Source organism: Elaeis guineensis, chromosome 6 (genome assembly GCF_000442705.2).
Source record: "Elaeis guineensis isolate ETL-2024a chromosome 6, EG11, whole genome shotgun sequence".
Lineage (NCBI taxonomy): Eukaryota > Viridiplantae > Streptophyta > Magnoliopsida > Arecales > Arecaceae > Elaeis > Elaeis guineensis.
In genome coordinates, this window is record NC_025998.2 from 57,908,648 (window position 1) to 57,929,806 (window position 21,159).

General features: G+C 37.5%; 1 protein-coding gene across 4 annotated transcripts; it reads left to right on the forward strand.

The window, feature by feature from the left end:
• Positions 1-11,053: 11,053 nt before the first annotated feature.
• LOC105035679 (E3 ubiquitin-protein ligase RHF2A) lies at positions 11,054-20,925 on the forward strand. 4 transcript variants are annotated; one of them, XM_010911322.4, is made up of 10 exons: positions 11,054-11,247; positions 11,691-11,845; positions 11,961-12,007; positions 13,191-13,253; positions 13,348-13,456; positions 13,558-13,669; positions 13,769-13,931; positions 14,029-14,136; positions 14,217-14,578; positions 20,657-20,796. In XM_010911322.4, exons 2-9 carry the CDS (start codon positions 11,714-11,716, stop codon positions 14,527-14,529), a joined length of 1,047 nt encoding a protein of 348 aa, XP_010909624.1. In that variant the 5' UTR covers positions 11,054-11,247; positions 11,691-11,713; the 3' UTR covers positions 14,530-14,578; positions 20,657-20,796. The 4 variants fall into 4 exon arrangements, with proteins under 4 accessions (XP_010909624.1, XP_010909620.1, XP_010909622.1 ...); XM_010911318.4 differs by having other exon boundaries at positions 13,558-13,931; positions 20,657-20,925; XM_010911320.4 differs by lacking the exon at positions 20,657-20,796 and adding an exon at positions 19,655-19,871 and having other exon boundaries at positions 13,558-13,931.
• Positions 20,926-21,159: the final 234 nt, after the last annotated feature.

The window sequence follows — 21,159 nt, forward strand, 5'->3', positions numbered from 1 at the left end:
CTCATACGCTCTCTCTCTTCAGGAGTTGTCGGACAATCCTTCTTAGAGAGAGAAATTCCATGGCCTACCGGTAGATAGCCCTTCTTGAAATTCTCCATGCTGAACCTCTTCAGCACAGTGTCTATGTACATGGATTGGGATAACCCAAGTATCTTTTTAGATCTATCCCTATAGATCTTCATCCCTAGGATGTAGGATGCAGGATGCTTCACCCAAGTCCTTCATGGAGAACTGTGATGACAACCAAACTTTTATTCCCTATAGTGCGGGGATGTCATTCCCGATTAAGAGAATGTCATCCACGTACAAGACAAGGAATACCACAACTGGACCATTTGCCCATTTATAGATGCAGGGCTCTTCTCCATTCTTAATGAAGCCATACGTTTTGATCACCTTATCAAAACGCATGTTCCAACTCCGAGAAGCTTGCTTCAATCCATAAATGGATCTCTGAAGCTTGCACACTTTGGACTCATCTGTGGATGTAAACCCCTCAGGTTGTATCATATACACCTCTTCGGTCAGCTCTCCATTAAGAAAAGCTATCTTTACATCCATCTGCCAGATCTCATAATCTAGATGGGCAGCTATTGCAAGCATTATCCGAATAGATTTGAGCATTGCCACAGGAGAAAATGTCGCGTCATAGTCAATACCATAACGTTGACGATACCCCTTGGCAACCAGACGGGCTTTATAGGTCTCCACCTTTCCGTCTGTGCCCCTCTTCCTTTTGAAGACCCATTTACACCCAATGGGTTTAACCCCTTCAGGTGGGTCAACCAATGTCCATACATCGTTGACCTTCATGGACTCCATTTCGGATTTCATGGCTTCAAGCCATTTCTCGGAATCAGGTCTCTGCATAGCATCCATATAGGTGATCGGATCCTCATTATTCTCATCAAGTTCGATGGGATCACCATCCCGGACCAAGAAACCGTAGTATCTGTCCAGCTGACGCGGTACTCTATCGGATTGCCTTAATGGTGCAGATATATTGGGCTCCGGATCTGATCTAATCATATCCGACTCAGGTTCAGCTATTGGTGTCGGTCCTTCTACCTGTTGAACTTCATCAAGTTCAACCTTAGAGGCAACGGTTCCTTCACCAAGGAACTCCTTTTCTAAAAAGATTGCCTTAAGGCTGACGAACACCTTTTGTTCATCAGCATGGTAGAAAAAATATCTTTTTGTCTCTTTGGGGTACCCTATGAATGAGCATTTGTCAGACCTAGGTCCAAGTTTGTCTGTGACTAATCGTTTGACATAGGCCGGGCACCCCCAGACCCTAAGGTGTGAAAGTGCTGGCTTACGTCCCGTCCATATCTCATATGGAGTCTTAATTACAGACTTACTTGGAACCCTATTTAATAGATAACAGGCCGATTCGAGTGCATATCCCCAGAAGGATATCGACAAGCTAGCAAAACCCATCATGGATCGAACCATGTCTAACAGAGTCCGATTCCTCCTTTCAGACACACCATTATGCTGTGGTGTTCCTGGAGGAGTCCATTGGGAGAGAATCCCATTCTCTCCTAGATATGTGAGAAATTCACTAGAAAGGTATTCTCCTCCTCGATCAGATCGAAGAGTTTTAATACTCTTTCCAGTTTGTTTTTCTACTTCACTTCAGAATCGTTTGAACATTTCAAATGAATCCGACTTATGTTTCATCAGATAGACATATCCATATAGGTATAGGTCATCCGTGAAAGCTATGAAGTAGAAATATCCACCTCTAGCACTGGTGCTCATGGGCCCACATACATCAGTATGTACTAGGCCCAAGAGCTCAGTAGCTCTCTCACCTTTTCCAGTAAAAGGTGACTTGGTCATTTTACCAAGAAGACAGGACTCACAGGTTGGAAGTGATTCACAATCACTGACTTCGAGGATTCCCTCTTGAGTCAACCTGTTTATTCTGTTCTTATTTATATGACCTAGCCTCCAATGCCATAAGTAGATATTTGACACACTATCTAATCTAGGGTGCTTGCCAGTAGAATAGACTCTTATCGAGCTTGATCTTTTTGGTCTGGCTCTGCACAGATGTCCCAGCCTGAACTTGCACCTTCTTGACTTTCTTCTTCTTGTTCTTCTTTCCTTTCTCAAAGGGTCGAGAACCAGAAGATGAACCTCCCACTGAGTTCATCGACTCCTTAAGGAGTTGGTGATCCTTCTCAAAGTTTTGAAGCAACCCCATTAACCCATGGTAGTTTACTTCAGGCTTTGTCATTCTATAATGAGTGAGGAATGGGAGACAAGACTTGGGCAGCGAGTTCAGTATTGCATCTTTCCCAAGCTGCTCATGCAAGGGAAAGCCGAGCTTGCTCAATCGTTCCATCAGCTCGATCATGTACAATACATGATCAGTGATAGAGACTCCATCCCGTATTTTGGCGTTGAAGATGGCACAACTAGTCTTGTGCCTCTCCACGTCATCGGGTGTGTCAAAGGCATCCTCCAACACTTGAAGCATGTCCTTTGGCTGAGCCATCTCGAATCTGCGACTAAACTCATCGCTCATGGCGGCCAGCATGATACAGCGCACCGTGGTTCGATCACTGAGCCACTTTTGGTAAGTATCTCTGATTGTTCCACGTGCATTGACAGCTGGCTCCTCAGGTGCAGGATCTATTATCATATATAGGATCCGTTCATGCTCCAGGACTATCTTCAACTTTTGGTACCAGCTACCGAAGTTGGGTCCCACCAACTTATCATTATCCAACAATGATCGGAGCGATAAGGAAGTGGCCATATTTGCACAAAGGAGAACCATAACCTAATTAGTAATTGATTCATTAAACCTAAAGATTTGGACTTTAATCAAAAGGTTTCTCCCACTATTTTATTCGAATTGGTAGCCTCTACCTTCAATTCGAGGAATTACCCTAATTCCTTAGCGGGTACTAGAATCCACTTAGACTGCACACAAGCCCAACTTTGGTTGGCCAACCCATGTACATCTAAGGGTAGGTTCATAACCAATTGTTTCTCTAAACAATTTCTAGTAATTTTAATTTTGCCCCAGAAACCTAATCAGTAGGCTTTGGCCTCCACTGTAAGGATTCGGTTAGGTCCAACCATTAACATGATCATACTTGGTGTATCTAACCAACGAATGATTAAGCCCAACTTTGGTTGGTTCACCTAACCACCATTAGAGAGACACTTCCAAGTCATCATATGATGAGTGATAATTTCATTAGTCAACAAGCACCAGGCCTTTGGGTCTGCAATGATTATTGAGTTCATGGACTCATTATCAAACACCTTAATGGGAGGCTATGACTCAGTTATCTCCATAACTTTATCATTTTAAGGACCTAATAATTTTAGAGGATTAAATAATATAGAGGATGAGGTCAGATGAACCAGCTTATCATGATCCTCCCACTGACTTCACCAAATCAGCTTAAGGGAGACCATTAAAAGGGCTGGTCTAGGAGCACCTAAATCAGTCACACTGATTTACCTAGCTGACATGGGTCAGCTCGAATAGTCAAGTGATCCGATCAAAACATAATTTCACCAAGAGGCCAGGTAAGTTCGATCAGTGGGAGGGTCTGCCAAAACTTGCCTTAGACACCATCATGAATGGCCAGGTAAACGGGCTCTCAATTAAAAACCACCGGTCTGGTTTACCTTAGACACCAACTGGTTTAATTAGTTTCGATTAGATCAACCTAACAGTTCGTGCTAGACCGCTTAGCCAAGAATCAAATCCATTTGGTTCTCGTTAAAGACATGGACTTGACCAACTACAACTATTGTAATTGATCTAGAGAATCCTTGACCTAATCTAAGACAACAATTGATTAGATTTAGTCAATTCTCTAATTAAGTCCATCTTTAATCTAACCATAGGTCTAACCCAATTAATGGACCTAATTTCCACTAACCCATTAACCCAATGTGTTATGATTTGTGTCTTAGGTTCTTCAATTCACAATCCTAGAACCTAATCAAACAACTTCTTAATTCTTAATTAAGTTTTGGGCTGAGGGTTGGGTTCGGCTTTTCAAAAAATTATTTTCATATTTGTAAAATAATTTTACAATATGATTCTACCAATCATATTGCATGTTTGATTCATAATCAAGATGCAAGTGAAATAAACATGAAACTACTTTAGATCTAATCTAAACAGGTTCATGTAATTGAAACAATTTCAACTTTAAATAATTTTTTTGCATAAAAATTATTAACAAAGAGATTTTATTTCAGATAGATTTTATTAAACATCTTTTAAATCTAATAAATCATAAATTTAATCTAGATCATATCTAACAAATTTATGATTAAAGATAGATCTACACAAACTAGGACAACCTTTGCACTGTAAGGGGTAAACCTTACAGCAGGACAATCTTGCAGTTTGTGATTGATCTAAAATTTTAATTTCAGATTTAATAATCAGATTATAAATTAGATCTAATCTAAAAAATAATCTAAGCATGTATAAATAATCATGTAATAAAGAACCTAGGCTCTGATACCAATTGTAGTAACCAGATCTAGGGTTTCAGGGTTAGATCTTGAAACTTTTTCAAGATCATACAGCGGAAGACTAAAATAAATCAAAATTTATTTTCTAAGATCAAAAAATCCCTAGATCTAAGATTATATTACATGATTATTACATAGCATTAAATCAAAAATTAAAATATATATAAATATAGTATGAACTACATGTTGATCATATCAACATGTTTCTATACTAGCTACATCTAATGTATGTATTAAATAATAGATCAGATCTATTACCTTGCAAGTTAGACGCTCTAACCTCGCTGATCCGGGCTTAAGGATGATGTTGCAAGCCGCACACGTGTCCGGCCTCTAGGAGTCGTCCACACGAGCCCACGAATCTCGATCAGAAGTCCTGCTTCAGGAAATCAGCACAGTATGCTAGTACTGCGCTGATCCTTCTTTGATGGTTGATCAGGTGCCTCCTTCTTCTTGATTTGGACTCTTCCAAAGATGAAAAGTAGAAGGAGGAGTTTCAGATCTGAGACACTCTCAGAAAACTCAAGATGGAGGGAGGAAAGATATGAAAACAAAAACCCAAGAAGAAGACCCTCTTCTTCTTCACGTTTTTCTCTCTAGACACCCAAACTTGCGTCTTTTATATCTCCACGACCCAAAGGTATTTCTCTTTAATTTTTGGATGGCAGAAAGGTCTCTCAAAACACTATCTCTCCTTAAAATTTCATGAAGAAACTCATCTTATATAGAGAGATATGATAGAGTCCTTGTCTAGGTCAAACACCTAGTCAAGGCTTATCCAAACATGGCAAGTAAAGGGACACCCAACTCTTGAGCACCTCCTCCATATTTTCATGCATAGATCACCAGAAAAGGGTGTACTATGTAAACCCTAAAAGCCGCAAAAATTCCAAAAAAAATTTGGATAAATTTGGTGCAAAATTGAAAGAGTTTTGGATTTCTAAAACTCTATCTCATAGAATTCGAAATCCAAACTTATTCCTTTTAGATTTGATCCAAATCACCTTCCATGTAAGAAAGAAGAGAGAAGACCTTTTGTGAATGTGGGAGGGATCTGGGAGAGGGCTTTTGTCGCACAAAATAAGTGGAGATTGGCGTTGAATAAGAGAGAGGGCATGGAGAAGGCTTATGTGGCGCAAGGTGGAATCCTAGTCCTACTAGGATTCTGTCTCATAACTTGTTTTAATTTGGTTTCCCAAACCAAATCAAATCAAAATTAGATCAACCCAATTAAAATAGGTCTTAACCTAATTAAGAACCTAATTTAATCAGATTAATTTAGATTTAAATCTGATTTAATTTTCTAATCAAATTAGAAATTAGATTGACCCAAGTCCTAGTTGAACTAGGACTAGTCTTTCCTTGCACTTGGCTTATCCAATAAACCAATTGGACTTGATCCAATCAAGCCCAAATCAAATCTAATTAAATCATATTTAATTAAACTTAATTTCAGCCCATTGGCTTAATTAAATTAAGCCAATTAGCAATCAAATTGCTAATCGATCCTCCTACAACACTTGCACTGGGTTAAATGTCAATCGTATTGATTATTTAACCCTATAATGATTCTTAATCGTTGATCAACCATCCGATCGGATCATGAACTCTAATGTGTGTGACCTCATAGGTCCGAATCTAAGCCGGTAGCATAGAAATAAATTTCTATACCAATCGAAGTGACCATCTAGCAATGGTACCCGACGTCCGGATAGGTCGAATGTGTAGAACAACATCCTTAGAACCCATGCGGATATAGTTTTCATATAATTTATCCCCTTGACCAAAATGATCATAGGACACCCCAGAGCTCAACTGTCAACTCTGATCAGGTTGTCCACATTGTATTTCAAAATATCAAATCCATCTGATGGATTACCCTGACCAAGGTTTTGCTAAATTGAAATACAGCGACTCATTCTTCTCCAACTCTTGGAGTGGTCAATCCCATCTCGATCACACTCTGACTTCGCAAGTACTTGACTGTGCCCAGAAGCCTTCCATCCCTGAATTAGAAATTCAGTTAGTCCGGTACCAAAGCACAGTGAGTTGCTTGCAAGTCACTGAGGCGATCTCAGGTCTAAGGGACACTTATACCTATATCCCATCAGAGATATTCTCGACAGTAGAATACTCTGGAGTTGGTCACGTTCAATGACGATGTACCCTTACATCTCACCTGTATGCCATACCAGTGTCTCCACACTCCTTGGTTAAGAGGACAACCAACCCATATGGCCTACAGCGACCTATGCTTGATAGAAGCTGTTGTCCTTATTAACAGCCTATCATTTGGTCGTGAACTGTTTTAAGGACTAATCGATAAATCCTCTCTTTATCGAATCTAAATAGTCCTAAGGACTTCATCATAACAACGGAGTTCATTAGAAGATGAAAGCTTATGATGAAAATGCCAAATATATTTTATTTATTAACAAATCAATTACAATACTTGGTTGCTCAACTGTCAACAGCTTGACGATTGGCTTTTTGGGACACATTTCCCAACAGTTTCTTATATCATAATTCTTCATAAATCATATTTCATATTCTAATTTCGATAATAAAATATATAAACATGTAGTATCGAAATCAATCAATATAATACATCATGGAATTAATATGTTCAATCATGCTTCATCATAACATTTTAAATAAGATATTTTCATAACAAAATATCATTCATTCAATTCATGCATCGTTTCACAAATCATATCAAAAAAATATATTTTAATTTATCGATAAATCTAGAAAAAGTAAAACATTACTTATCTCGAATGCATTCCAATAAACCCATATAATTCTATAAATTTTTCTTCCAAAAATTCTATTCGTAGATCATATCGTGATATCCCATGATCAAACATCCACAATCCTATACAGAATCAATTTTAATAATTAGAAAGAATATGAATACCATATTTCAACGATTTAGATTGGGTCCGATCATCTAATTTTATCTAATCAAAATCTAATTAGACCTGAACGATCCAAAATTTGACTATCAGATCAAATCGAATTCGAAGTGATAGGACCGAGATTTCTTCATTGATTTCGTAAAATCAAGTAGAGAGAGACAATTAGAGGAGAGAGAATTCATGAGGTACAATTCGAATTGATCAGATGACACAATCCAACATTACGATTGATCCAATATCTCGATTGATGAAATCAACATGATCAAATTAAATCATGGCTAGATCGAAATCATGGATGATCAAATCTAAAGATTTATGGTCTGATTAAGGTGGGTGCCAGTACGCTGTCTAACAACCATGGATCAGGATTCTTCATTACAATCAGATTAGGACTATTAAAAAAAATTTCTTCATTTACTAATCTTTTTAGAGAGAGAATCAATCAAGAGAGAATATTTTAGAGAGAAAAAATTTTAGAGAGAGAAAATTCTAGAGAGAGAAAATTCATCTTGAATTCTTCAGACAATATGATTCAACAAATTCGATTGATCAGATCAAATCATGTTAAGATTATCATGTGGACAATTCAATAAAATCATGAGAAATAAAATCTAAAAATACCTGATCTGATCAAAGTGGGTGTCGGTGTATCGTCCGACGATCACAGATCAAAAATCCATCACGAGGATCATTTAAATTCATCATCATTCTTCTCAAAATTTTAGAAATATTAGGAGAGAGAAATAATCTAGAGAAAAAATTTTAGAGAGAGAAAGTAGAGAGAGAAAGTCAAATTCTAGAGAGAGAAAATACTAGTTCAAACTGAAGAAAGAGAGGGAAGAGAGAGAAACTCTCTTTCTCATATTTTATTATTTATATCATTATTAATTAATTATTTTATTTTTCTTTCTTCTTTTCTCTCTTTTTTTTCACGAAAGAGAGAGGAGAAAATCCTATTTATTATTATTATATTATTATTATATTATTTTTCTTCTTCTTTTTCTCTTTTTTTTTTCTTTTTCTTTTCTTTTCCTTCTTTTTCTTTTCTTTTTCTTTTCTTTTCCTTCTTCTTCTTTTCTTTTTCTTTTCCTTTTCCTTCCTTCTTCCCGTGGGTTCCTTTGGGCCGAAACAGGGGACCGTGAGGTCCCCTCGTTGGAGTTTCGACAGACGGCGTAGTCGGCGTGGGGTGGCCGTCGGCAGGAGGGGGGCGACCCGACGATGAGAGGAAGACCAAATCGATGGTCGGCAGTGACCACCGGCGTCGGAAAAATCGAAGAAAAACGGACAAAAATAGAGGTTCTTCTGCAACAAAATTCGGCAACTCCGGTCGCTGGCGAGCATGCACACAGGCATGGGAAGGAAAGGGGAGAAGAGGGGAAGGGGAGGAGGCTTACCTCCGACGCCGGCGAGGCTTTTCCGGTGAGAAATTGGACGGGCACAAGTTGGTCTTCCACGGTGGTTTTCCGGCGATTGCCGTCGACTGTGCTTAGGATCTTCAGTGGAAAGGAGAGAGGAGGGATCTCTTCCTTAAATAAGGCCGGAGGGAGCTCGTTTCTGACTCCAATTGGGAGCCGGCGAAAGGAGGAAGAAGACTCCCTGTTTTCTTTCTTTTTTTTTTTTTTTCGTTTTGGGCTTTGGTGGGTTGGGATTCTTACATGGGCTGAGCCATCACACTTTCATTTTGAGCCAATGTTTTCTCAGATTTCTCTTAATTTAGTTGCATATTTGCTGCTCTCTGGGTGGGCAACATTCTAGTAGTGAATGTCCTTGAAGGTCCAAGGGAGTAGAACTTACTATTGATCCTCTATTCTTTTCAATTTGACTAAGAAAGACTGGGTTTTGAATTTAGATCTCAAGTCTTACTGATTGGTTTTAGATTTAGGTGGATCCATATCTAAAACCTCAAAACCTGACGGATACATACATTCATATATAGATGCATAGTAGGTATATACATATAATCACGAAAAAAAATCAAGTATAGTCAAAACCATAGCCCATCTTCTCCCACTGAATTTTCATTGTAGTGGTTGTTGTTTATAATGGTTGGTAAAAATTTAATATTTTTATTATAATTGGTTACAAATTAATGCTTGCATTAAGCTTAGTTGGCGTAGACTTTTTTCCCATGATTTTTTGATTGTTTAGATGCTTAGCAAACAAAATTAATAATTGAACCAATTCCCACTTTTATGTATAATTTTGTATTTTCTATATTATTCCTTTTCATGTTTCACCGTTGGTGAAATAACATTTTTAACGCATCAAGTAATTTAAAAAATAATTAAGTAGTGTAGCAAAATATTTGTTAAAATACCTGATTATCCGACACGTTGTTTGGGTCTACTGTTTGGTAAGGTTATAGAATTTTAATTGGATTTAGATTTGGTTTTAGATTTAGATTAGCATATATATCTTGGATTTAGGAATGGATACGGCCAACCCTTATATGTATGCTGAGAGGAAAGAAGGAAATACCAACTTAAATAGAAAATTTATTCATTATCCATATTAAACTTCTGCATCCATTGGGGTTGACTAGGTTCAAGCTAGGCCACAACTCAACATTAAATTTATAAGCCCAAGCCTTGATCCGATCTAGCCTCAAGCTTATCTTTCCCAACTTGATCTTGAGTTTATTTTTCTTAGCTCAAGCTTGGCTCAGTAATAAATTGGCAAGCCCAAATTTGATTGGGATTGGCCAAATTTTTATGACCTAGACTTTTTATTACAGCAAAAATGACAATGATTGTATAGGTAAAAAAAGATGGGGAGATAGAGATTACATGTGGTAGTTTAGTTGTAGCTTAGATGAGAAAGAGATGGATGATAAGGGAAAAAGGAGAATTAAAGGGACCAGCATTGTTGCTATTTTCTCACGGTGCTAGAGAGTAAATTGGAGAGAGGAGCCATAGAGGGTGAAATTGGGAGAAATACTATCATGCCACCATCATGTTGCAATGTTAGGAGAGAGAGGAGGAGAGAGGATGAAAAGAGAAAAAAGAGAGGGAATGAAAGGAAATGGATGAAGAAACTGTGTGTGTCTGTGAGAGAGAGAGTATAAAGAGAGGGAAGTAGTAGTAGTGTTTAAGGGGGGAGATGTGGTGCTGGAGGAGACGCTTATTAGGTTTCTCTCCCTTCTTTTTTTAAATTTTATTTTGAAATTTTAAATATATAATATTATTTATATGTAAGTATATATATAGTTGTTTCAGATTACTTTGGACTAGGCTATATTGAAAAATAGCAAGTCTGATCTCCATCCAATTTTATCGAGCTTGGAAAATTGAGGCCCGCCAAAATCCTAAGCTCGAGCTGGCAAAAATCGGAATGTGTCTAGCAAGAATATGAGAAGGACCGATTGGGGTGAATTCGCACTATAATTTTTCAATAACTTGGAGAATTGGTCAACCAGAGACCTAAAATACTTAAAATTTCTTGTTTAATTTTTATAACAAGTTCCTTAACAGCGAATTATTAGCAGAATAATTTAACCAATCATGGATAACTGGGGTTTTAAAATCGGTTCGGGGAACAATCTAAACTTTATCTAACGATAACCATATCCATACAGAGTGCTTTAAAGACGTTCCTTTTTGTTTTATTTGCTTTCCGCATCCGACATTGGAGGAAAAGAAGAGAGAGCTAGACGCGGCTGCCTTCCTTTCCCTTCTCCTCTTTTCTATCTCCTCTCGCCCTCGATGTCGCATCCCTGGAACGCCATCGTCCTTCCTATGGATTTTGAGGTCCACCTTAGCTAGCGGGGCCGATTCGTCGATTCCACAACCCTAATCCAGGGAAATTCGCGGTAGGTATTCTTCGATTTGTAGTTCCTGCCCTTTCTGATCTTTTCTGGGTTCTATTGTCTCATCTGGAAGAAATTATTTCTCATCTTCTTCCAAATTATAATAATTATTGGTCGGAGATGGATTCCTCGCTTTTCCATCTCTTCGTTTTTTTTTTTTTTTGTATTTTAGATTGGATTGGCATGCATCTTCGAAATATCGGGTTTCTTTTAATAAAGACGAAATCTTTATGGAAAATCATGTATAATTTTTAATAAAGGCGGCACTGTTATTGGTTTTGGTTTGGTTTGGTGTTGGACCATTGGTTTTATCGATAAAGTTACTGGGTCGCCAGGAAGATGAAACATCTATTGGCATATAAATTACAGCCTTTGTGCGAGTTATTTGTTTTGTTTTGTTTTGTTTTTTTTTTCCATGGAGGTATCTGTCCAATTTTCTTTCTCAGGGGTGGGGGGGTTGGGTTTGAGGATGGAGGACACATCAAAGATGGAGGGCCATCTGTCATCTGCAGCCGCGTTCGTTGAAGGGGGCATCCAAGATGCCTGCGATGATGCTTGCAGCATATGTCTTGAGGCCTTCTGCGACAGCGATCCTTCAACGGTGTGCATTTTGATGATCCTTAACTATCCCATCTCATATTGATGACTTGGTGTCTTGATTTCCATTTAGGGTTGCTTAGACTGTTCTTAGCATTTGTTCCTTGTGGATTGTTCAGGTGACTGGTTGCAAGCATGAGTTCCATCTTCAGTGCATTCTTGAATGGTATGGTTTTCCTTATTGTGATTAGTTGTTGTTTGATACTTTTGTATCGGGGGCAAATGTGGCTTTTGTTCCTGTTGGATTGTTGATAATTTAAAATTGCCTGGTTGAGAATTATGTTTGGGTTGATGTCTTCCTGTTTTGGGTGATTTTATTATGGCCTTCATGTCATCATTGTTTTTGGATTTCCCTTCTAACCATGATATGTGTTATTGATTTTTATTTTTTTTTAATTGGTATATGCAATGTTGCACAAGGTTTTTACCAATCAAAAAGAGAATGCTCTTGGATTTATTCTTTCACTTTCTCCGCTGGTCAATGCATGTTGTAAATTTGTTCTCCTCCTTCTTCTCTTCTCTTTTCAACATTCAGAAGTATGCATTAACATATAAATATAGGGAACAAATTGTTAGGGGGAGCTCTTTCTTTTGTATCAAGGAAGACATTTCTTACAATTTTTATGTTTTTTAGAAATGTATCACTCTTGTAAAAATTACCTGTTCCTGTTGAGTGGTAATCATTTAGATCTTGATGCATAATATGTTGATATTTTAGTTGATCATTTTCTTCATGTCTTGACATTTATGCCGTTCCCCCTAACTATTGCTTGGATTAGTGAAATTTTCTCTATGTGGTATTCTATGTACAGTTTTTTTACAAATCAAGGAAAGGATATTCTTTAAAGTTTCTTTTGCTCTTTTAACTTGATTAAGTAATTAGATTCCATAGTGTCATTCTTTTTTATGCTAAAGCACTTCCACCTTAATAATATAATGATCCATGGTTGGAGATGATTAGCCATTACATGCTCCATGTTGTTATCTTAAGAATTGAAATGTGTTATGCTTTTTGTTCTTGATATAGCATTCATTAGAAAGTAACTTCCACTGGTAATGGTTTTGACTTTGATAAAAAAGGGGTTCATATCCATCCTTCTTCATTTTTCTTTTCTTTTTCTTAATACTTGCCTGCTAATAGGCCTTGCAAGGTTTGGAGGTTACCTGGTCCTATAAACTTGTAATGAATGGTTGATGACACTATGTCTGCCTTATTATGTTTTTTTTTTTTTTTTTTTTATATAGAGTGGTCCAGCTTTGTCAGCCTTCAGTAGCCAATCTATACATTCAGTTCATTTCGTTGATTTTCCTTATTATTGCATGCCATGCTAATTGATTTGTGGGTCTAGGTGCCAAAGAAGCTCGCAATGCCCCATGTGTTGGCAGCCCATTAGCTTGAAGGATCCTACAAGGTTCATTTAACATGTTTGTGATTCTCTCATAACATAGTTTATCGTCTTAATTAAACACTTTTCTTGATACCATTTTTGCTGCCAATAATAACAGCCAGGAACTACTTGAGGCTGTGGAACAAGAGAGGAGCATCAGAGTTAATCGATCACGTCATGCTACCATATTCCATCACCCGATGCTTGGAGATTTTGAATTGCAGCATGTGCGTGTTCCATTGATTATTCTGTTTCATTTCATACTCTTGTCGCCATGAGTTAAGTGCTATCAATTTATTTTTGTTTTCCCCTCCAACTTCTTGTATAGTTGCCAGTCAGTGCGGATGATGCTGAACTTGAAGAGCATATTATCCAACACTTAGCTGCTGCTGCTGCAATGGGTAGAGCACACCACATTGCTAGAAGAGAGAGTCCGCGGGGTAGGTCATCATCTCAGGGGCGATCACAATTTCTGGTTTTCTCAAGGCCTTCAAGTGCACCTTCTATTGGCTCTGTATCTGGATCTTCTGCTCATATAGGGGAAAATGAACCAGCCCCAGCTATCACTGCTGCTATTCCATCAGTTCCATTTGCTGCTACAGAAGGGGAACCTATACACCAGGATGAGGTAAGCACAGGTCAAGCTGATCAAGTTGCTAACTTGCCGTCTGGAAATAGTGTTGCTGCTGCTAACAGTCCCCGGTACTTCTTGAGACCTATTGAGGCTACATATTGTGTTTTGTATACTCTTCTATTCTTCTGGATATTAAAACAATGTCAGATGCTCACTTTATAACAGGAATTTTGCTGGTCAGTCTACTCCAGTCAGCCAGGATAGAGCAGGACCATCTGACTTCCATTCATTTTCAGAGACCTTAAAATCTCGCCTCAGTGCGGTCTCGATGAGGTAGCTTGAATTTTTGTTTGTGCTCAAAAGTTTGGTGTAATGATTGTAAAAAATACACTGTTGTATTTGTTTCATATTAGATACAAAGAGTCAATAACTAAGAGTACGAGAGGATGGAAAGAGAGGCTGTTCTCCCGAAGCAATTCTATAGCAGATCTTGGTTCTGAAGTCAGGCGAGAGGTTAATGCTGGAATTGCCACTGTGTCACGCATGATAGAGCGCCTTGAAACAAGAGAAAATGTTGGAGCATCTGGAACCTCTGCCTCAAATAGCACTCAAACTCATTCAGTTACAGAGACAAGTGATGGGAGGGCTATAGGGAGTCATATTAACAGTCTTCCAAATAATACCAACATATCAGCTTCTTGTGCTGCAAATTCAGGTCCAAACTAATCTACATTTTCTTGAGACCTTCATTTGCTGTCAACATGTATTCTTGGAGGTATGCCAAATTTTAAATATCACAACCCTATTTTAAGTTGCTAAATATTTTGATTACATGCAACATATAATTATTAACTCCGGGATCTTGGATTTTAGCTACTTTCTAGTGTGAAATTTATTGCTAAGAAAATGCAAGTTATGATTCACCTGCTTAGGCATTTTTCATTTAGTGTTTGGTGCAATATTTATTTTGAGAGTTCTAGTGCAATATAAGAATCTTGCCTATTCAATACATTTTTACATTTAATAAATGAATGAGGTCCATTCCATTTCACTTGCAATTATTATGTGCTTGCTTTGATGGATTTATTATGTTATATATACAATCTATAGTTGTTTCTTTTGGTGATTTATGCCTGTTGCCACAAAGCCCTGGGTTGAGGTTGGTTTCTGGCTGAGCTGGAGATGGTCGGCCAAAACCGAACTGGAGAGTGGCGCTATCCTTCGAAGGTGATATGAAATCAAAAGAAAGTCCACTAGCCAGAGAGTTTCTGATGGGGGATCTTCCCATGGTTAAGTTAGTTGGAGCCTTGGAAACAGTTAGAAGAGGGAGAGAGTGAAGAATGTGGAGTGGTTATTGTGAATGAGAGCTTACCTAAGGGTCCCCTTCTCTCCTCTGTATATAGAGGAGAGATTGTTGCCCATTACCTGAATTCCTGGGGTTAACTCACGGTATTTGGTAATGGGACTGAATCTTTCGCACCCATATAATGGGTGACCGTTATGCACTTTAGGGTGAAAATATTGGCCCATGTATGCGCAGGTGGAGGAATTGGCCTGGATCGCATGGAGTCCAACTAGACCAAGTCTTTCCCTGAATAAGCCGATTGACAAGAGTTATGTTGTGATCATCAGTTAGTCTCGTTGGTATGATGCTGAGGTTGCTCCTCAGGCAGTGGTCGAGGTCGGAAATTTGGAGGCCTCCACAACAATGCGCTCCTAAGTTTTTGTCCAATGCAAGGCCTTTATTTGAGGATAAACATGAGAAAAAACTTGAGCTTGGGTAGAAAGCCTTGATGAAGTATAGCATCTGATGCACTGCTTCTGAGGGTTCTGGGAAATAATTGTTTATTTGCCAAGTACAGGAAGAGATCTCAAGTTATTTAAGTATATCATTTTTATATGGTCTTGCTTAATGATGACTTGTTTTATTTCTCGATTAATATTGAATGACTCAAGAGGTGTCTTGTGAGGTGATTGAGGATTGGTTTAATGGGAGTGACTCGAGAGAGAGAGAGAGAGAGAGAGAGAGATCTTGGTGATCCAGCAGATTTAACTGCTTGATGCAGTCATAGGAATATTGAGATATTACAGAAATGGAAGATTATATGGAGGAACAATGCAATATTAGGATTTGAACATTTCAATTGCTGTGAATACTGCCTGATAGATTAGATATGTGACAGGGATTGGTTTAAGGTGGAACACAAATTTCCTGTGTATATATCTCTTTTCTGCTTATTTTGCTGAACATTCTGTTTTTTCTTTTCCTGTCGAGATTTGAGGTTGTCCTCTTAGTGCATGGGCTGTCTTACTGATTCTTTTGCAAGTAGCTTCTATTTATCCGCCACCCTCACCCCTTCCCCCTTCCCTCTTCAGAACACATGCCCCACCTATCCAACCTATCATGTTTTCAGGTGTATCTTTGTGACTGTTTCTCTCTTATCCATTACCCTCATTAAAGGAAAATGAAATATGACTCACATACTAGATTTAGTAGCCCTGGTGCAATGTTGGTTGCCCTTTTCCAAGAAGAAGAATTTTGGAATCTTAGGCTAATTAACTGGCTAAGCTGGATATTGGATTTTTGATCAATGTGCTGGTTGGGACCTTGAAAAGGAGGACTCGCCTCATTTCCTTGATTGTACGCGCTTTCATGAATATTGGCATATTATTAATTTTGTTGCTGTCTATGATCGTAGAATTGCTAAATCTAGTACACAAAGGGTTGGTTATTTGCAGAGTAAACCTTGAGAGTTTATGTTAATATGAATTAGCATGACATATGGTATGTTTTTAAGAGGTTGTAGTTTCAAAAGAGTTTAAAATGATAGAATCAATGGGATTATATCTTTTTTGTAGATAATATCGGGCCTTTTTGGTATGGTTGTTGTTCTTGTGTTCCCCCTCCTACAGATTTGTGAAATAACACATGAAGATTGATGTTGAAGATAACATTTGCCAAAACTTCTAGTATCCTTTCTTTTATTTTCATTCTTTTTTTGAAAGCAATAAATTTTTGCTACCAGAAGATCCAAAGATTTTACGGAGTCAAAAAACAAAAGGGTTTCATCCCTACATGTTCGTTTTAATTCACTTTTCTTCTTGGGTTTCTTGAAAAAAACAGAATATAAAAGCAATACCAAGGAGGCATTAGGTTAGGGCTCCTATCAAATGGGTTTCCTTGGTTCAGAAAGCGCTTTAAGCAATGAGACATCAAGACCCAAATATTTCTTGCCTTCATGGTGAAGATGTTAGACATCTGCACCCATCAGCGGGAAAAAAAGGTTGATGGGTGCATACTACTCTGCTTTGTTATGTGGATGTTTCATCTTGTTTTACAAAGATGACAAATTGAATTTGTTTACATTAATTTCATTGTTTGCTTTGAGCATTTGATGGCACCAGGGTTAGTGATTTGTTCTTTGACAGAAATTTGCATAGATTAAGGCAAGACTATCAACGTTGAACCTTTTGGGTGTAATGTTGAGGGCTTGCTGGTTTAGTACTTTGTACTACCTTGAAGATTCATTGATTTCAAGATCAGATTATGTTATCTCGGGGTTATAACCACTTCAATTGAAGCTGTCTTGACTGACCTTTATTTGTGGTGGCATAGTTTAAAATCTCCAGAATGATCAGATGCAAATAAGTCCAAAAAATGTAATTCCTGTAAATAGCATTTGTTGGGAAATGAGGAAGTGCTGAGGGATTATATTGGAATAATTTTTGAAGAAATGAGTTGGCCTTTCTTGGAGAAATACCTTTCCGGATTAGGATTGGTGTTCACATGATATAATATTAGCTTGAGAGGTCATGTTCGATATGGTTTAATGCTTATAAGAAGGGTAGGGTTCTCCTTGACTTCGGTGAAGTTGGCGAAGGGATGGGGATAATGGTGGTACTGGTCCCAGTTTTCAGGATTGATCTTTTCTTGACAAAGAATTATAAGACATGGGTAGCTTAGATTCCACTTTCATGGTGGTTCTGCTCAACTGAAATAAGCCTTAATACCAAACTAGTTGGGGTTGATTCTCCATGCTCATGGTGGATAAGTTGGATAATAGCTGTGGTGGTACCAGAGCCATGGGGACCATAGAGCATTTTTATTGGTTGGTATTTGTTCAGACTTTTCTCACCTTTTCGGGCATTTTTTGTATATGAGAGAACTTTGGAATCTTAAAGTGCCATGTATTATCCATATCCAGATATACATTTAGGACCTTTTTGTTCAACAGCCTTGTCAAGAGAATAATGTTGATTGACTAATTTTCCCATTACTGTTATCAGACAGATGGACCGGTCATCTGCTTCTATGTTGCAACTTCACTTGCTTAGTTTGATGGCTTGTACTTGATCTAGGCCAAGCTAAGGATATGATTGGCTAAGGATATCATATTGTTGGCTTTAGCTTTACATTTAGACTCATTCTATAAAGTATAACATTGCCTGCATTTTCATATTATGTAGATAGATGTAATTTATCAATGATGATTGAGGGTATTCAGTGTGTGCAGGCTTTCATTTTTGTGCTTCAGTTATAACAATGTTTCTTCTCCCTTCTTGGTGACTGTCCATCATGCTAACTGTGGTTTATATGTATCAATGTATTTCTAGGTTTACAAAGAACAGCAGAAACAAAAATTGCAAGTTGCTCTGAATACATAACACTGATACTTGCATGAATGCATATCCTAGGACAGTCACCAATCTGATCCGAGATATTCAGTGGAGACTGATACTAGCTGAGTCCTCTATTCATGCTACCAACACATGGTATGAAATATTTGCTCTGCTCTGCTGACAGTAGCAACAATACCATGTGTCAGTATGGTACTGTATTGGTAAGTTACCAATACTTGCACTTCAAATCTTGGGTCTCCACCAACATTCTTAGGCGATAACACAGGAGACAATGGATAATAAGAGCAACGAAATCACATTATTAGATCAGTTCAATTTAATCAATTTGTTTAGAATTTAAAGATTTGAATCTGAAAAATAACAACTCAACAATATATCCATTAGCTGTCTGATGGTTATGATAATTGAATTGTGAAGCAGTATTCCTGATATTATTTTTATATTATTAAGTGCATGTTGTTGCATGTCAAGGAGTGTTCTAGATGCAAAGAGTTAGTGGTGTCACAAATTACCTCTAAATAATAATCAGATTTTAAGTTGATCAAATATTCCATAACTTATAATAATTTTTTTTCTCTCAATCATCATTATGTGTGCTTTATACTTGGAGCCTTTAAATTGAGATGAAATTTTAACTTGATGTTGAAACATTTTTTGCCAGTCTTTTCTTGACCAACTCAAGGAAAATTGGATTGATTAAATAGCCACCAGAATGGTCAGAAAAGAAAGCATGGATAAGTTACCATTGTTAGTGTGGTACTGTTTTGGTAAGTTACTAATACTTACACTTTGAACCTTGAGTCTCCACCAACATTATGAGGTGATAGCACAGAAAACAATGGATAATAAGATTAATAAAATTATCAATTCAATGTTCAATCAATGAATGCTGTTTTAGACTTAATTCTTTAGAATATAAAGATTTGAATTTGAAAAATAATAACTCAACAATATATCCGTTAGCTGCCTAATGGTTATAATAATAGAATTGGGAAGCAGAATTCCTGATATGATTTTTTATATTATTAAGTGCATGTTGTTGAGTGTTCTAGATGCAAGGTGTGAGCAGCATCACAAATTACCTTTAAATAATAATCAGATTTTAAGTTGATCAGATATGCCATAACTTCTAATATTTTTTCTCTCAATCAGCGTTCTATTTGTTTTATGCTTGGAGCCTTTAAGTTGATGTTGAAACATTTGTTACCAGTCTTTTCTTGACCAACTTGAGGAAGATTGATGGATTAAATAGCCACAGAATGATCAGAAAAGCAAGCATGGCCCAAAAAATTGTGGAGTTTTATCCCTTACTGTGAATTGGCTCCAGCAGATGTTTTGGGTGCTAGGTTTATAAAATCTGCAAGTACATTCAGTTTGTTTTATCAATTATTTAAATCAATATTATGGATTACTTTGAGCTTTCACTAGAGCATGTATAGCAAGCTGGTACCGATTTCTATAGCCAATTTGATGGTTGGATATCATTTTCCTGGCTCTACTTGCTTTCTTTTTCCCCCTATCTTCTCTCTCTCTCTCTCTCTCTCTCTCTCAACACATATTTGCTAGGTCAAATGTCAAATTGTTGAATACTTGTTCCTGAACTGAAGGACTAATTAATTTACTTTTCTGCTTTTTGTTGGGATATAATGATGAAAGTAGATCATGCTTTTGTTGCAGTATGAGTGAAATAAATATAATCTTTCTGTTTAATTTGGATATATTGGTATTGATTCCATTGGTTGTCCCACTTGGTTGCATAGAGTGCTCATACAACTATTCTGAATTGCCAAGTGCTTGGAGCACTCTTCTATCTTATTAATTTGGTCATCTCAAACTTTATTCTAGAAATTTTTTTTTTTTTTGATGAAAAAAGCCTTGAGTAAGATTTTTGCCCAGGCATGTTGAATTGGGATAATTATTTTACGTCTCTGGACCTCAAGAGTGATAGGAATGCAAGATCTGGTCTTGCAACATATTTCAGATATCGTTTGAGACTCGTCTCCTTTTTTAAGGACAAATAGTTTGGTTTGGTTGGTGAATCCATTCTGGTTCTGTGTGTCTCCTCTTGTTCGTGAATGCACAAATCTTATCTTCAGCATTGTCATCATCAGTTTATCTCTCTCTCTTTTTCCCTCTTGTTGGACATACGAAGAAAAAGATACTTTACTGTTAGAATACCCTAACTTTGAGAAGCATGGTGGCATTGCTTCAGGTCACATTCTGCTGTGAATCTGGGATGCTGCAAGGAAAAGTCAGATCTGCATTGTGTGTGTCAGGGTAATGGACTTCTGTGGGAACACGTGTAGATTCTTGCATATGGGTTTGAGCAGGGGACAGGAACTTATATTTCAACATCAGTAGATGCCTCTTTGCTCATAAACTTTGTCAAATCTGTTGATAGAGCATCTATTGACGTATGCATCTAAATATTGTTCTCTTTGGGACAAATAATGAGAAGTTTGGATCAAATGTTTTCCATTATTATTGGTGAAAAATTATGCAAATCATTGGGAGATTTTCTGCCTGATAATTAAGGGTCCAGTATTCTTATGTTTATCTTAAGTGTTGATAAAATACAATGGAAGGCTGGCTTTTAGTTTGCAGTATGATAAAGTGGTTGACGTGCTGATTTCTGCTTGTGTTGGGGTCACTAATAAATTAAGATTTGAATACTTGCCATTTGGCAGTTGCCAACGGATAGGAGAACTCTAGAGG

What these genes read in the sequence shown, in the direction of transcription:
- LOC105035679 (XM_010911318.4), top strand. Translation starts at nt 11,714, where the DNA reads ATGGAGGACACATCAAAGATGGAGGGCCATCTGTCATCTGCAGCCGCG. An exon ending in CTTCAGTGCATTCTTGAATG is followed by an intron (nt 12,008 to 13,190) that starts GTATGGTTTTCC and finishes TTGTGGGTCTAG; the next exon opens with GTGCCAAAGAAGCTCGCAAT. An exon ending in CTCAGTGCGGTCTCGATGAG is followed by an intron (nt 14,137 to 14,216) that starts GTAGCTTGAATT and finishes GTTTCATATTAG; the next exon opens with ATACAAAGAGTCAATAACTA.